The sequence below is a fragment of the Cyprinus carpio genome, chromosome A17 (assembly GCF_018340385.1).
Source record: "Cyprinus carpio isolate SPL01 chromosome A17, ASM1834038v1, whole genome shotgun sequence".
NCBI classification, from domain to species: domain Eukaryota; kingdom Metazoa; phylum Chordata; class Actinopteri; order Cypriniformes; family Cyprinidae; genus Cyprinus; species Cyprinus carpio.
The window spans coordinates 5,942,862-5,959,431 of NC_056588.1; the positions used below are offsets into that span (position 1 = coordinate 5,942,862).

Sequence of the window (16,570 nt, forward strand, 5' to 3'; positions counted from 1 at the left end):
ATGAATTTTGCTTGCAAATCTCACAAGACTTTTTGCAGAATAAGGGGTTACATCTAGACATAACCCTATCCAACAAGCTAGTGCCAACTCACTGTAGATACACCAGGAGGAGTGCATGGGTGTGCTGTGGTGTCCTGCTCTGCGGGGGAATAAGGTTCTGGTACTGAGTTAGGTTCTGTGTCTGTAACATTTGTGTGGTTGTTGTTATGATTGTCCTCATGGGTCTCCTTAAGAGAATGGCCTGAGGCATCAGCAGACTGGGCACCTCCTGAGTCACTAGATAGATGTGTCGGCTGGTTCTCATTATCATCAGCTGTTGGTGACACAGAAGAAACTGGAGGAGGGATTGGGATTTCTGGCTCTGTTGAAGGTTCAGCTAAGATGCTTGACTCCATCAGGTTCCCATTGGCAGTGTCCACATTGCCCAGGGTTGTGGCCATGTAGTTCACAGGAATGTCAGGCTGGTAGAAGGGTGTACCAACCACTCCACTCTCAATGCCTCCTGCAAGGGTGTTGAAGCGCTGATATAGGAGCTTCTGGATGTTAGGTCCACTGGGTCCTTCAGGTTCTGTGATGGAGCTTCGCTTCTTTAAAGGTCGGGGAGCATTGGCTAATTTCCTTCTCAGCACCTCCAGGTCAATGTCACTTTGGTAACGGAGAGGGGAGTGGGCCACAGGGGTCAGTTTAGTGGGACTGAGAGGGCGAGGGATGTTCTCCACACTGGGTGGAGGTAAGGGAGTGCTTTCTTGGGCCGCCTCTCTGTCGACCTCATCTGTGGAGGACTGCTGGTAAGGTGGAACTGGAGAAGGAGAAGTGGAGCCTGGTAGGACTGGTTTTCCGTATACTGGAGGCCAATGAAGAAAAGCAAATTCAAAAGAAGGGAACATGCATAATCAAAGCTAATTTCCATACCTATGTCTGGAACCAATGCAACAAATTTGTACCTGCTTTAACTGCAGCTCTGCTGCTGCTGGAGTAGTTTTTGGCTGTAGGCTGCTGCAGATACATATTGTAGATTGAGCTGGAGTTCATAGTGGCAGGGCCCTTCCTTGGAGACTGGGGCCGGGACCCCCTGTCCGGAATAAAAGGACGTACTGCCACAGCAAGAGGAGGCTCTGTCCTTTCACCCTGAGGGAATAGAGCTGACCCAGACTGAGGTGTAGGACTGGGAGGCACTGTTATCCGCTGTTGGATCTGCTGTGAAGAGGAACCAGAGGCAGGAGGTGTTCTCTGCCAGCCCAAGGTGCCAGGAGCAGAGCGGGGTAAAGAGCTGGTGGCACAGACTGTGGAGTGATGGCCTGCACTGGGATAGGTTCCATAGATGGGTGGAGGCTGCTTAGACAATGCTGTTACTGTCCCTAACAGCTTAGGGGCTTCCTGAAAAGAGACAAAAGCATGAAGAAGACTAAAAAATGTCTTTCACAAAAACACTTGTGCTTAAGCACTAAGGAGACTGTTTAATCTCACCTTGTCTGAGGTACCCATCTTGCTGGTATTATCTTGACTTGTGTCCTTCAAGTCTGGAGGTTTTAGAGGAGCCCTATTATTGTTGAAGGATGGCCAGAATGCATCATTAGCTGTAGGAAGAGCAGAAGTATGAGTTAGATGGAAAGAGACAAAGACATATATGCTCTTTCTCCTGTCAGCCTCATTATGACACAGACTGACCTGCTCAATGGGTCATTAAAGCAGGAGATGAGTCTCAAATGGGACTACACTCACATCTCTGACCCCTGTGACAACAGGACACTTCTAATCAGAGGTTTGAGTGGAGTATATTTTTGTCCTGTCCTCTACACAGACCCAGCTCTGTTTGGGTTAAATGGATTACTAAGCCTATGTGTCCAAGTCCACTGCTCTGCTTGAGCGATGACGCATGTTTATCCCATTCATCTGACAGACATGCCATAAAACTCACTAGCAAGTCGACTGCCAAGTCCCACAAAGAAAAAATGCAGTGAAGTAAAGGATCAAACTATATCAAATATGGGGTTTTCTTCTCTCTAAATAGGTCAAATTCTTCTAGTAATTAAATAAGCAAAAGGATAAATGCAATCTTTTGTTATGTATTCGTAAGGCCAGCCTTACATCTTCAGGAATACTAAAATAAACATTAAGTAATTGCTACTTTTTTCCACCAGTTCAGTTCAGGGTTTTAGTTCAGGATCCTGTGGATCCAACTTCAGTGACTACTAGGATATGGTAAGTGTACTGCTTTTTAAGATGAATAATGGGTGGGGTTTAAATTTTATGCACTTGGTTTGTCAGTATCCATGAGGTAAGACATTATGTATAGTACTTACCTCATCGGTACTGACAGACTAAGTGCAAGCTAGTGTAGATTGATTATCTCAGTGTGTGTTTAAAAAATAATGATCAAATCAATTCACAATTTCTTTATATATTATTTAGCTACAACTGAAAATGAAACATGCTTTTTAAACTGATTTTAAACATCTTATTAAGGCAAACACAAGAAAATGTCTGTGTTGTAAATAGAAGTCCAACCCTGTTTTATGCATTCTGATCAAAAATTTCTTCTTGATATCATGCCCAAAAACTCACTAGAAGTACAGTCGAAGTCTGTGGGGGCCTCTGGCCCCTCTCTAGGCTCTGAGGATGGCACCAGAGGGTCCACTATGATGTCTAAGTCTGAGACCTTCCATTGGCCTGCAGGCATCCTCACCCTCTCTTCCTCTGTCCCGCCGCCCCCACATATGTGACACACAAGCATGACAAACGAATAGGGGGAGGAGAGGAAAAGGTGACAGACATGAGAAAATGGAAATGCATGTTAGCAATAAAGGCTGAAAAAAAAAAGATGTTTTAGTGTGACGTTAATGAGAATATCTGAAAAAAGATATGATTCAAAACTTGGTGTTTAGCAGCTGCCCCTTTTAGATGGAAAGTGATACTTCATAACATGACATCAGGAAAATGAGAGAAGCATAGAAAGAAATCTGATCTGAGCTGAATGAATGATTTTACAGCAGTGGTGAGAAAAGATACATTTTAAGAGACGGCTTTCTGCTCTTGAGTGATAGATATACACAGCCTTCAAGAAGTTGAAGACACAAACATAATGATATGATACATCTTTCATCATTTATGTAGTAGTATCTTCCTGAATGGGGTCATGAACCTTGTAAACTCATTTGATGCTCATCATTTTTACCACATAGAGCTTTTATATGAATGTTTTCTGTGTGAGAGTACCAAGAGTGTTGTCGATGATGTATTTTTTTGACAAATCTCTAGAATTACTGTAGTATTTTTATTACAGTCCTGGGAAGCAGCAAATGCAAAAGTTAAACGGTGTCAAGGAATAGGAGAAAAGACTGACCTGACTTGGAGCGATCATGGTTGACTGTAGCAGAGGTGGAGAGAGTCTGTGGCTTCAGGGGATCAGGCGATAAACTGTAGCCTCCTTCCTGTCGCCTGGGCACTGGTACCTGGATGTAGGGACAAACTGCTGCCACTCGCCCGGAACTGCCTGGGGTGGGCTGAGGGGAGGGAGGACCACTCATTCGGCCAAGCTGGAGAAAAGAAGATTGGTTAATCAAACAGATAACTTTGCAAGGCTGGTCAATATGGTTGACTAGTTTTTACACCTAAAATATTTATCATATATATCAACAAATATCCTTGAATGCAATTTTGTATGCATCTGGGGGGTCAAACTCTTTGTTTTGAAATTCTTTGTGCTTAAACTGCAGGGTTTAACCAATTAAAGGGTATTTTTAAAAATGAAGCAATGATTTACAATGCAGCTTAATGTAATATCACAGATGTGTGGCAATACAATTGTAGGCTATTTCACTTGCCTCTGCTTTTTTCTTGTAGAGACGCTCTCTAAGGTCCCCAATACGCTTGTCCATCATGGTCACCTCCATGTTTCGCTTGTTAAGCATATCTTTGTGTTGCTGTAGCTTGCTGTTCTGTTCCTGATTTAGCTTATTTCGGATCTAAATGTTAATACAGACATACATGTGTCATACACATGCATACAGAACTGATGATTTTGTTACTGCATTTGAATATTTTACCATCTCATCAAATGTCACATGTTTATGCAACTAATATCTTTGGAGTTTGAAAACAGGCTTGATAATCTGAATATTGTATGCAGTATCACTGTGGGGCGCAAAATGTACCACAAACAACTTAAGAGAGGATTGAGGAAAGAATAAACAAGTGTGGCAAAACAGGAAAGCGCATTAAAATCAAAGTCTTTCAAAAATTCACTGGGGAATGAAATAGTTTTGATGATCAAACAGCGTTAATGGATTAAAAGAAAGTTTATTTCCTATTGTTTCCCAAGTGAGAACCATATATTTAAGATACACTGAACAATTTTTTTTCTGATCTGACTGTGGCTAGTTTTTGGTCATTAGATTTGTCATGAGTTGACTGAAACTGAACAAATCCGACCAATGGTCTCTTTCTTTCTTTATTCAAAAAAGTTCTGTACTGTAGTCTCTGTACAGTAAGAAGAGAAAACTGACATTTAAATTTGTAGTTTTTTTTTTTAGCTCTGTCTAAACACAAAATACCTACCTGCAGTTCCTGGTAGAGTTTACGTAGTTCCAGTGTAGCATTGCTGGTCACCAGTCCCCCCAGAGGCTGCAGTCCATTGAGACATCCCCGTCGCAGATCGTCTAACTGCTGCGTGAGCTGGTCCACCTTTAGCATGGCTGACTGCAGCTCTGCCTGCTTTTCCTGGAACAGGCTGCTAACATGCTCAATTTCTGCAGCTGAATGACACACATGAAGCATTCCGATTATAAAAATACTATCTTTGTGTGCAAATGGATGCACAATTGTTGATACGCTTCATATACATGTTAGTATCTGGATTTTTCAAGTGGGTGTGTGTTCGCGCAAGTGTGTAGGAGTGAGGTTCAGTGCAAATTGCTGCTTGGTCAGATGTCCACTCCCCAAGTCCACATGTCATAAGACAAATTCTAAATAGAGAGGAATGGTATTGTGATCTTTGTTTTTATCTCATGAATGTCATGAGGGGGGGAAATCTACTACGGGCTCTTCCACACCCCAACCAGAACTCCCCGTTTTAAAGTTCAGAGATGCTCCTTCCGACTGATCCACTGCCAGAAACGCATATGGAATGGATGGCAAAAGCAACTGGAGCAAGGGATGAAATTCCACTATGTGGTCTAACAATAGTAAAAACTGTTAGCTTCAGACCTAGCAGTTCAATTTCTTTAGAGGAACATTTTTGTTCACAGTTTCCTTGAAATGGTATTATTAACGTATTACAGGGACAATCACCCGGAGAATGATACTTGCTCAAGGGCACAATAGTGATGGCTTGTGACTCGATACTTGTGAGGTCTGAATGAGCAACTTTCCTGAATCCTACCCTGAGACTTAAAGTCAACATGAATTGACCGAACATTTGACCGATTTTGTTTTCTATTGTGATGTATATCCGAATGAAACAGCTTCTCAAACAAGTAAAAAATGTAGGCTTGATTTTGATTATGACTTGATTTTGTCCACTGTGAATTGATAGGATCACTGTCATTTGGAAATTGCCGCGATCATTTGATTGATCAAGTTGATGGAGGGAAGGGGTTCAAATTGTTTGGCCGTTGGACCAACTTTTTGCCCAGCCCTCGTGCCAAAATATACTTAATGAGAGAAGAGATGGGTTAGGGGACGTTCAATTTTGATTTCATGTTGACTTATCACATATCAGATACTTCAGTTAAAAATAGATATTGTACTTGGTATTATAGTCAATCATCCAAATAAATAAAACATCATATACTATTTTAAAGTTTTGAGAGAACATATAGTTAAATCCATTTAAAACTGAGTTATCTCTAAAGTACTTTGAAGTCTGTTAACATGGCTGTACATACACAGGTTTCCGTTGATGAGTTTGCTGTAGTCCACTTGGCCCCTCATGGCACGGACCTTCTTGAGTTTAGCTTCTTGACTTTCCACTCTTTCCCTCAACCTCTGGAGCTTCTCGCTCTCAGACACGGACTGGCCCTGACGTGGGTCTCGTTGCTTCAGATACCTTAATCGTTGCTCCTAAACTCAGAGAGGTGAGGAAATGGGAGGAGAGGACAGGAGAGGGTAACAGTCAATTTCTAAATGGGAGGGATCATGCTCCATAGATCATTAAAACAAACACGTCACCGATCAACAAAAGCCCTTCCACGCACCTCACTACGCACAGTGGAAAGCTGTGAGACAACAAGATGTAAACAATAAGGAAGGACCAGGTAAGATGGTAAAATAGAGAGAGGAAACAAAGAGACAGGAAATAAAAGAACATCAACTTCATTTCAGAGTCGTTACAGAATACAAAGACAAAGGTTTAATGTTAGCAAAGAATCTACACGTATCTTACTACAAAAAAAAATTAAGGCAAATAATACTGTATGAAAGTTGAAGTTATTATTATTTTTTTTTGTAACAACACCCTATATGAATGTATGATGAATGAGACTAAAATAGAAAGTGGAGGGAAACACAGGCATTTGTGCTGACTAGCACTTTCAGGTCTGCTTCAGAATAAGCAAATACAAAGCCAGGCCTAACAGTCCCAGAGTGTTGACTTGACACAATGCAGTGTTAAATGAACAGACAAACAAGCAAAGCATGTTTTTAACTGCAGAGATACTATGTTTAAAGCTACATAGAACATGTTTGTAGAAATATACATGCACTTTTTTCCTCTACACAATGAATAAAGTCATCAATCCACAAAAATTCTATATAAAACCAAAATTAATAAAACAGCATTTCAACAAACACCTCAACCTGAAAAGTTCTAAACTGACATGTACCTTACAACAACAGGTGAGTCGATGAACTCTTGATACTCGTTCATGTAATACACAGTTGCATATACTTCAGAGATCATAGCTAGGCGTCGCTTGTCTGCAATTTCCAGAGCATTCAGGTACTTTTTCCCAGGAACTGACTACACCTTCACGAACACACATACATGAACCCACAATCTCCAGTGGTCTTAACGTCCTCCCTCTTCCTGACAGCTGCAGTACCATGCTTGATATAATTTCCTATGTGAATGGACTCTCTTTCCTGTTGTTGTTTAAGGAAAAGTACTTTGCGTCCAGGCAACACGCATAGTTCCCTCCACCGCTGTCCTAAGTGTGAAACTCAACTAACACACACCTCAAGACAATATCTCAATAACAAAGACAAATGGTTCTCAAAACACAGTATCAAAAGAACCGAATGGCATCAGGCTTGAGTGCACTAGCTGCACATTTAAAATGCGAATCATTTAAAAGGCTTTTAGAAAATTTCTGACATGGCTTCATGGAACCATGCTAGAATAATTAATCAAACATGACAGTTCATGCACTCCAGATGATATGACCATATGTTCATGTACAGCATGCCCCTTACACATGTGTACACCTGTTTATGCCAGACCACAGGGGTCTTCATTTTAAAGTCAGCAGACCAACAGATCACCATTAACATATCTGAAAATTAAAGATGCATATCTTAACATAAATAAAAGAGGCATTTTGGAATTTGACAGTTTCTTCTCAATTAAACAGTTCAGACATAAGAAGAGGAAAAGGATCTGAAGACATAAATAAATAAAAAGATGTGAGGACTCATACGGTAGCTCCTACCTTAGCTATCAGCATCTGCTGCTGAGTTTCGATCTGCTGCTGCTGACGCATTGCCATCTCCTGCAGCTCTGATAGCGTTAACTCCACACGCGGATTCCCCACCCACACAAACACAAAGTATCATGGAATTAGCTTTGCACACAAACAGGCTGAACTTCACTTGTTCAAACAAATAAAACTTGAAATTATTTAATGAAATCTCTACAATAAAATAAAAACCGCCATCTTTTGAATTAAACAGTGATAAAGGTAGTTTCAAACAAGTAGTCAACAGACGGTATAAAGCCAATGCTGAAAATGCATGTCATGCAAATTGATGACAAATGAGATGTACAAAAAATTGCTGAAATTACATAAAAATGTAACATCTTTACTCAAAAATATTAGAAAACATAAAATAAACTAACTAAATAGGCCAAATTTTGGCCACTTTGGATCATATCAAATTCAACCAATTTTCAAGCAGACAATGTTCAAAATAAATTAATTCATTAGATGTTACGTTTTGTACATTTACTAATTTACACTAATTTAAGTCAGCAACACACCACCATCGTCCATTTTAAACTAGTTAAGACCAGGTTAGAATTTAAACTGGGCCAAGCTTTTACTTTCAGTATGTTGACAGCTGCATTGCACTGGGTGAAAATAAATATCTTTAAACAACAATTCAATAGTTACAGACAAACAAAATGAAATCACCATAGAATCACAAGGAAATTCCTAGAGAGAGTGAACAGGATGTTTACAGTTATGCTATGTCCTGCAATTGTGTGAACTCACCTACACACTCTATAACAATCACTCATACTTAATGATATAAGCAAATACATACACACTCAATAACACAAGTAACAAGAGCTTATGTATCCAAATGTTCTGAAATTTCATAAAACAAATCCAAGATAGTCTTTCTGTCTGAAACGTCAGTAGGCCATAACAGACATTCAAAATAATTGAGTCATTGGCTTCTATCAATTCCCGGCTCACTGCACACGTGTTATACTTATAATGATTAAAACATATCTGACAGGCCCTAGTGAGTCAGAGTACTGCGAAAACCTCATTTTCGAGTGGAGGGTACATTTATCTAAATGATCTCATTGAGGCATCACTGAGATTTTATAAGAAAAGTCAATGTGGCAAATCCATGTTAAAATTGGGGCTGGCCAGTTAAGATGGAATCAGCACTAGATATCCTGTGAGAGGTCTCTGTGCTTTCAGATAACGTAGAAATGCTCAACTCTGAAATAATTTTTCTAGTCAATATAACTGCAGTGAGGTCTATAAAAACTGGAAAAAGCTATCTTAAAGGGATACTCCATCCCAAAATGAAAATTTTGTCTTTATTCATACCCCCATGTCGTTCCAAACCCGTAGAAGCTTCGTTCGTCTTCGGAACACAATTTAAGATATTTTGGGTGAAAACCAGTAGGCTTAAGACTAGTCTCGCATAGCCAGACCTTCACGGCTGAAGTTCTGGAATTCATGGCACCTTTTTATTGGCTAAGACCCACCCACATCTAAGGCTGAGACTACCTTGAGACTGTCCCATAGACTACCAAGTAACACTGTTAAGGTCCAAAAAAATATGAAAAACATCGTCAGAATAGTCCATCTGCCATCAGTGATTCAACCGTAACGTTATGTAGTGACAAAAATACTTTTTGTACACAAAGAAAACAAAATTAAACAGCTTTATTTAATAATTCCTCTCCTCTGTGTCTCTCCAAATCAGTGTAGCGCCATTTTGGCAATTCTGATCAATACGCATGTGGCCGCGCCAAAAGGATACGTTTTTTACGTGTATTTACACTTTGGTTTGAAAGAAAACAGCGCATCAGAGCAGCGCGGATGAGTGTGGAGAGATTTTGGCGCCTGTGTACTGCTCAGATTTGCCAAAATTGCGCTACGCTGATTTGGAGCGACACAGAGGAGAGGAATTGTTGAATAAAGTCGTTATTTTTGTTTTCTTTATGTACAAAAAGTATTCTCATCGCTTCATAACACTGATGGCAGATGGACTATTCTAACGATGCTTTTCATACTTTCCTGGACCTTGACAGTGTTACTTACTTGGCAGTCTATGGGACAGTCTCAAGCCTACCGGTTTTCATTCAAAATATCTTAAATTGTGTTCCGAAGATGAATGAAGCTTTTACGGGTTTGGAACGACATAGGGGTAAGTGATTAATGACAAAAGTTTAATTTTGTGGTGGAGAAACCCTATAATGGCTGTTGACTGACTGACTGACTAATGCAGGTACCCCCTAGAATCAGTCATTTGAAATCAACAATTTTTGCTCATAGGCTCTCAGTTCTTCTGCCAATGACTTAAAGGGGTGCTATTATACTTTTTCACTTTTTCAACTTTAATTAATCTGTAACGTTGCTGTTTGAGCATAAAAAAGATCTGCAATGTTACAAAACTCAAAGTCCAATTAAAAAGAAGATATTTTATTTAACAGAAATCACTTTTCAAAAACGACAATATTTTCTGGGATTTGTGATATCACAAAGATCGACGAATGGGACGAGACCTGGTTGAGCTGCAACAGAGAAGGCAACGAGTGTTATCGCTATGTTGGAGACACGCTAGCTTTCCCAAGGCAGACAAACTTAGAGTGGTTACAATGATACGGGTTTAAATCACACTCAAATTGATTTGATTTTGATGCAATATTTATACTGAAGCTCACAGCAGGAGGCTATGGTAAGGGGCATGAACATTCCCGACCAGGCGCCGAGTGCTGCCAATCACAAAACACCCTGGCCCAGCTAACCAATCACAACACAGACTGGCCCAGCTAACTATAATTACGACGGCAGATGTGTTTAAGTAACTTGGTCGAAGTAAAAAAAAGTGACGTGACATACAGCCAAGTACGGTGACCCATACTCAGAATTCGTGCTCTGCATTTAACCCATCCAAAGTGCACACACACAGCAGTGAACACACACACACACCGTGAACACACACCCGGAGCAGTGGGCAGCCATTTATGCTGCGGCGCCCGGAAGCAGTTGGGGGTTCGGTGCCTTGCTCAAGGGCACCTCAGTCGTGGTATTGTCGGCCTGAGACTCGAACCCACAACCTTGTTAGGAGTCAAACTCTTTAACCATTAGGCCACGACTTACTTCCACGAGTAAGATGGCGATGTACCATTTCTATAAACTTTTTTTTAACTCTTCTTATACAAAATAATGAATAAAAAATTCCAATTAAGAGTGTTTTTGAAAAGAAAAAAAAACGGAAAAACTGTTTATGAGTTTTGGCTGTTCATTTACACAACAACTGCATTTTGTCCCCAAAGTTTTATTGTAAATACAAAAAATTCTAATTTCATTCATCTAAGGAAATTTATTATCAATACAGACAGTGCATCCATTACATCCAACATATTTTCTTACCAACAGGTACCCAACTGGGAAACTCTGGGCTTAAATAAATTTCAGAGTTTCCTGTTCATAATAATTTCAACCTTGTGGTGGCGTTCATGTGCATTCAACTCCTAAATACAATCTTTCTGAAATGACTTAAACACACCATAAGTAAATCCTGGGAAAGCACTAATGGGAAGGAAACACTTAGCCAAGCGTCAGACAACATGTGTCAGGCAACAATGCGTCATCCATAATTTGTTTCCATTCTGTTTACATTACAGATAATTTACAATCAGAAAACAAAGGCTTGCTCTGCCATACAGAATACACATTATTTCAGGGGAAAATCTCAGTTCTTTCAGGGAAGGCGATTCTTAGTAACCTTAGATGTTCACTCTGTGGAAGGAGTCGCCTGAAATGTGGTACTATCCACAAAAAATTAGGTCACCCCTGGGGCCGTTCTGGTGTTGGTGAGCACCTGCTGGCTCTGAGGGAACAGGCCCTACTCAGGATGAGATCATTCACAATGTCTTAAACACACTCACCCATTACATTATGACACTGTGCTGCATAAACTGAAGTATGTGAGGAACATTTGAAATATCTAATGAGTGATATTAGATATTTGTACCTAATACAGTGTTATCTACAGGAGACATAAGTCTCTCTTTACCTCACTCCTTTTCACCCTTTTTCACATATGACAGTCTATTAGGTCATCGCCTGCCCACAGCCACCGCTATTCATATCTTGTCTGACAAATGAGCTGTAATTAGAGTACTTTTAGTCCCTCCTGTCACAACAACAATTCTCACAAATGCACTTTTCGAGGTCTGACATGGAAGGCACTGAAAAAATGTCAGTTTGCGCCGAGATTCAATTCATCACACTTATTATATCACAATTTTATAGAAAAGAGACCCTGCTTGATTCTGGCACACCTGTAAATGGGTAGCTGATAAATAACATAGGGGAGAGTGAGGTAATACATTTTAGATTGTAAACTGAGCACAATTTCTATCACATAACCATATATTCAGAAAAGCCCATTATCTCTATGTGATTGAAAAATGGAAAAGTGATATACATTTTATGAAACAAACTTATTATGGAATGCGAAAGTAACATGATTTAATGTCAAAGCAAATTTATCCAAGACTTCAATTTTATCCAAATATATATCAAGCATATTGGTGCATTTTCAATATAAAACAACATGTAATCTATAGCCCATGAATTATTTAAAAAAAGCATTTTCCCCAGAATGTCAGCTGTGGGGTAACCATTAGTCAACTAATAGTGATAATGAGCTGTGATATTATAAATGAGCTACAATTGCAAAATAATGACAGTTGTGACATCATAGATATTTAAATAAGTTTAAGTGTTGTGCATGCATATTCAGACTAGTTGTTGTAATTGTTGTGTTTCACCTTTCTGGAGCTCACATAAATGGTTAAAAGGACCATAACAAATGTAGTCTCTCCACTGAGATCACTAAAACTGCATGTATAATAATAATAATACATATAAAATGTAGTTTAAAGTAAATGCAGATGAACTACAGCATTAGCCACACTCACTGTTTGAAATGTCATGTCAGCTACCTAAATATTACATGTCAACTGACAGCATCCCTTCCCTATACATACAGCTGTGATCTATCAGCTCATATAACTAGACAACAAAGTAACCTGATCCAGCACTTTGACACTTATCACAACTGGTCAATCCTTCTTCCTATCGATCAACAAACGCACAGGCTGAAATTCTGAGTAAACCGCTTCACAAATCAATGCTCTACACAGACCAACGTATAAGGAAACACTTCAAAAATTAACTCTGAAATTACCTGGTGAGAGTCCCAGGTTATTCTGCATGATCGGACCTTAATTTTGCTGCATTGTCCTTCAGCTGTGAATTCCTGCACAGTCTCGACGTGGTTCCACTCCATTTCTAACAGTCAGGTGCGCGTTTCCGAGTCTCTTATGAGAAAAGCATCGGCGCTGTGTGGACGGATGCAGTGCAGCTGTAGTATCTGCGGTGTTGTGCTCGTTATGAGACCCCAGAGTCACACTCACAGCCGCAATCCCCTCTCCAAAAGATAGAAGTGAAGTCATGCAGCACATTAGCGATGAGTCAGGCTGTCAGTGTCATCCCCACTCCGCGCGACTGACTTTGCGTGTTTTTGCTCACTATACATACTTACAGTCTCGTGAATCTGATGTGTAATTACAGTACATTAAACACTAAAATGTTGGAAAGAAACGCGTGGCCCTTATAAATGTTAACGTGAATGTGTGATGATGGGGACTGCGTAAGTTTTTCCCCCCTCAGGCTTAATTTTGACGTGCAAGCACTTCTCTCGCTCTTATGTGTGTGAGTGATTCTGCTGCCCGGAGTGTAGACTGCAGTAGTGATGTCCAATCACTGAACGAATCGTTCGTTGGAGTCGGATCTTTTCAAAGAATCGGTTGAACAAGTTTACAAACCCGGTCTAAAGATGCATTTAAGAGTCAGACTGAATCGTTCCCGGTTGTAAATCGTTATCGTAAAAAAAGATAGTCTTATTAATAATAAGTTAAATACCGCTGTGGCCTAGTAAAATATCACTGATAAATCCTTATGGGATTGACATAGACCCACCTGAGAATCATTTTCTCTGATAATTTAAGCAAACAAGTCGTGATCAGATGTCGTGTCAGATGTTAAGAATCAGAACTAGCGATGAAAGATTCACGAATGAGTCACTCTTTTGATTCAAACGGTCAAAGGAGTTTGCAAAAAGGTCTGAAATTATTCGCTCACTTTGATTCATTAAGACGGTTCACTCACACACTGAATCGTATGCAGATTATTTCTCTTACCAAAATTGTAACGGGACATAAAAAAAAAAAAAAAAAAAAAAAAAAAAAAAAACCAGAAAGCAAAAAAGAGGAGTGAGGATGGATATTTACTTACTTATTAGTAGAAAACAAAACTTACAAATATCTTCTATCGTTTGTCAACTACTAGCCACTCTTTATTCAGGTAAAGACTATTATATCAATTTAAAACATTAAAACAGTATTTGAAAAAGAGTATTAAAATAGGGACAGATGTTTTTGATAGGGTGCACCCGTAAACGCCCCTGGAACGGTTAAACAATTAATCGATTCCGATTAATTTCAGCGAATCGCTTTGCTTAAATGCTCCGATTCATTTAATCACTGCCATCGCTTCAATGGTCTACGCCCAGATCTCACTTACAGGGAATTCACAACATCTAAGTGAATCGGTTCAAATGATCCGAGTAAACCGGTTGAAAGAAATTATTCATTCGCGAATCGGACATCACTACAGCACGCACACACAGACCCCTCCTCTCCCGGGAGCGCCGCTGTCAGACTGCCTGTGCTGCGCCACAGCTGCCCCGCACTCACTTACTCCCAGATGCGTGACAGTCTCCAAAGAATCTGCCATTAATGTTTGCAGAACTGCGACACAACTTTACAGCATGCGCGTGCTTTCAAATGCACCATGCTTTACAATGTAGCTACACGAGGAAGCTGATGAAATTGTTTAACAAGGAAACACGTCAATTACACTTAAAAAAGTACCATGCTACACTGATAATGTCATGACACCAGGTTACATCTTACTCCCCTAAAGAGGTTTACTACCCTTTACTACATTTAATGCCATGTTTGTCATAATGTGCATTTTTGTAAGTTTTTGCCATTACAAATTAAAATTCTTTCAGATCTCAATAAGTAAGCAACAAGGAGTTAAAAGGCACAGTTTTAAAATGCATCTCTTTTGGCAATCATGTGATGCACATGTGGGCTAATCCATATTCCAACAGCAATGAGCAATTGAACAAGACCGCTTTTGTGCCAATTGGATGCGGTATCTTAGACTGAAATGGGCACAGTCAATAAGTGCAGTAATAATGCTGAGCCAGCCATTTAGCTCCTTTTGCATTTTAAAAGCACCACGTACTGACCACGGTCACTCATGACTGACCTTCATATGTCCATATGCTGAAAATCACAGCCAGTGCCACAGGGCAAAATCTGTGCTCCCAACTTCAGTGAACACACTGAACAATGTGCATCAGGCAGGCATGTGCTTTAGAGAATTGGTTCTGCGAAAAAAAAGAAATTTGGAAGAGAACAACTAGACAAATAAGTTGCAATCCATAGGTACATAATCACCACTGAGCAAATCAGTAACAATAATACTATAATAAACAATTTAAATATTTGATTTCAAGGATGTTTTTTGTTTGAAATGATGATTTCAGGTCTGATTTTGGTCACAGCATGATGTCTAATATAAAATCTGGGTCCTAAAGGAAAACCAGCTGAGAATTACTAAATGTCATGCCAAGTGCTAAACGATAATTAGAAGAATTCACAGTGCTGTCTTCAAATGCAATGACACTTTAATTCACAGCATTTGTTTCCTTTTCCTACTGCTTTTAGGCAGAAACACATTGGTCTTTCATGACTATGCAAAGCGCCCTCAGGGACAACATGCACAAATATTTGGGAAATTTCAAGGGCTAAGCATTCACGGACGAAGCATTTTATGGTGAATTTTGATTATCTAATAAAGTTTTATCTGCCGGGTGCAGGAGGTGCAGTAAGCATCGAAATAAGCATCATCACATGGAAAGTTACAGGAGCATCTAGAGGCAGAAAAATAGAGATTGAAGGTCAGTGATAGTGATATCAGAGTGGGATAAGGTCAGCTACCAGACAGGCCAGGCCAGAAAACCACAATGTGCCTGATGAAAGATCTCTTTATATTATTGCATAGCCAGACTTTTAACTCACAGCATAATAGTCTTGTCCAGATTGCAGCTTATTCTGGCCAAGAATCGCCCACTTAGTCTGACTTAAAGTAAAGGACCAACCAGAGACTGTTTTGCTTTTACATGCCACTTAAGAATGGAAACTAAATAGCTTTAAAAAATAATTTTAATAGTGCTGTGGTAAATAATGATCTCAGCAAAAGTGGTTAAAAAAATTTACAAAATGTTTATAGATTTATATATGACCAAAAATATCTATTTCTCTGTCTCAAAACAAACTTTTCAATTTGATGTCACTAAGTATGCAAAGTTGCATAAAGCAAGTACTTGCTGTAATTTTATTTTTATGCGATATGCATCAGATGATATTAAACACATAAAGGCTAAATTAAACATATAGTTTAAAGGAAAATCTGATATTTTTGACACTTAACAGCATATACTACCATCGAAGAGTTTGGGGTTGGTAATATTTTTTTTTAATTAAATTATTTTATTTATCAAGGATGTATTAAATTGATAAAAAAAGTGACAGTAAAGACTTTATAATTTACAGAGAATTCTATTTCAAATAAATCCCATTTCTTTTTAACTAAAAAAATATAAATCACAGTTTCTACAAAAATATTAAGCAGAACAACTGTTTTCACCATTGATAATAATAAGAAATTGTGAGTTATGGCTGCTAAAAAAATAGCTTTCCCATAACAGAAATGAATTACATTTTAAAATATATTAATAG

General features: G+C 39.2%; 1 protein-coding gene across 11 annotated transcripts in view; it reads right to left on the reverse strand.

Annotated features, from left to right (window-relative positions):
* LOC109069192 (apoptosis-stimulating of p53 protein 1-like) overlaps positions 1–16,570 on the reverse strand; it is a 35,622-nt gene that overhangs the window by 2,336 nt on the left and 16,716 nt on the right. For 6 of the 11 annotated variants that reach the window (XM_042773694.1, XM_042773693.1, XM_042773691.1 and 3 more), the window contains 10 exons: positions 7,647–7,748; positions 6,195–6,215; positions 5,886–6,060; positions 4,558–4,754; positions 3,825–3,965; positions 3,344–3,536; positions 2,566–2,697; positions 1,468–1,577; positions 945–1,377; positions 93–844 (listed from right to left, as the gene is read on the reverse strand). In XM_042773694.1, coding sequence (XP_042629628.1) covers positions 93–844; positions 945–1,377; positions 1,468–1,577; positions 2,566–2,697; positions 3,344–3,536; positions 3,825–3,965; positions 4,558–4,754; positions 5,886–6,060; positions 6,195–6,215; positions 7,647–7,748 — 2,256 coding nt within the window. Of the gene's footprint in view, positions 1–92; positions 845–944; positions 1,378–1,467; positions 1,578–2,565; positions 2,698–3,343; positions 3,537–3,824; positions 3,966–4,557; positions 4,755–5,885; positions 6,061–6,194; positions 6,216–7,646; positions 7,751–12,882; positions 13,721–16,570 lie in introns of those variants that run through there. The other 5 variants (XM_042773698.1, XM_042773699.1, XM_042773695.1 and 2 more) reach the window with 5 other exon arrangements.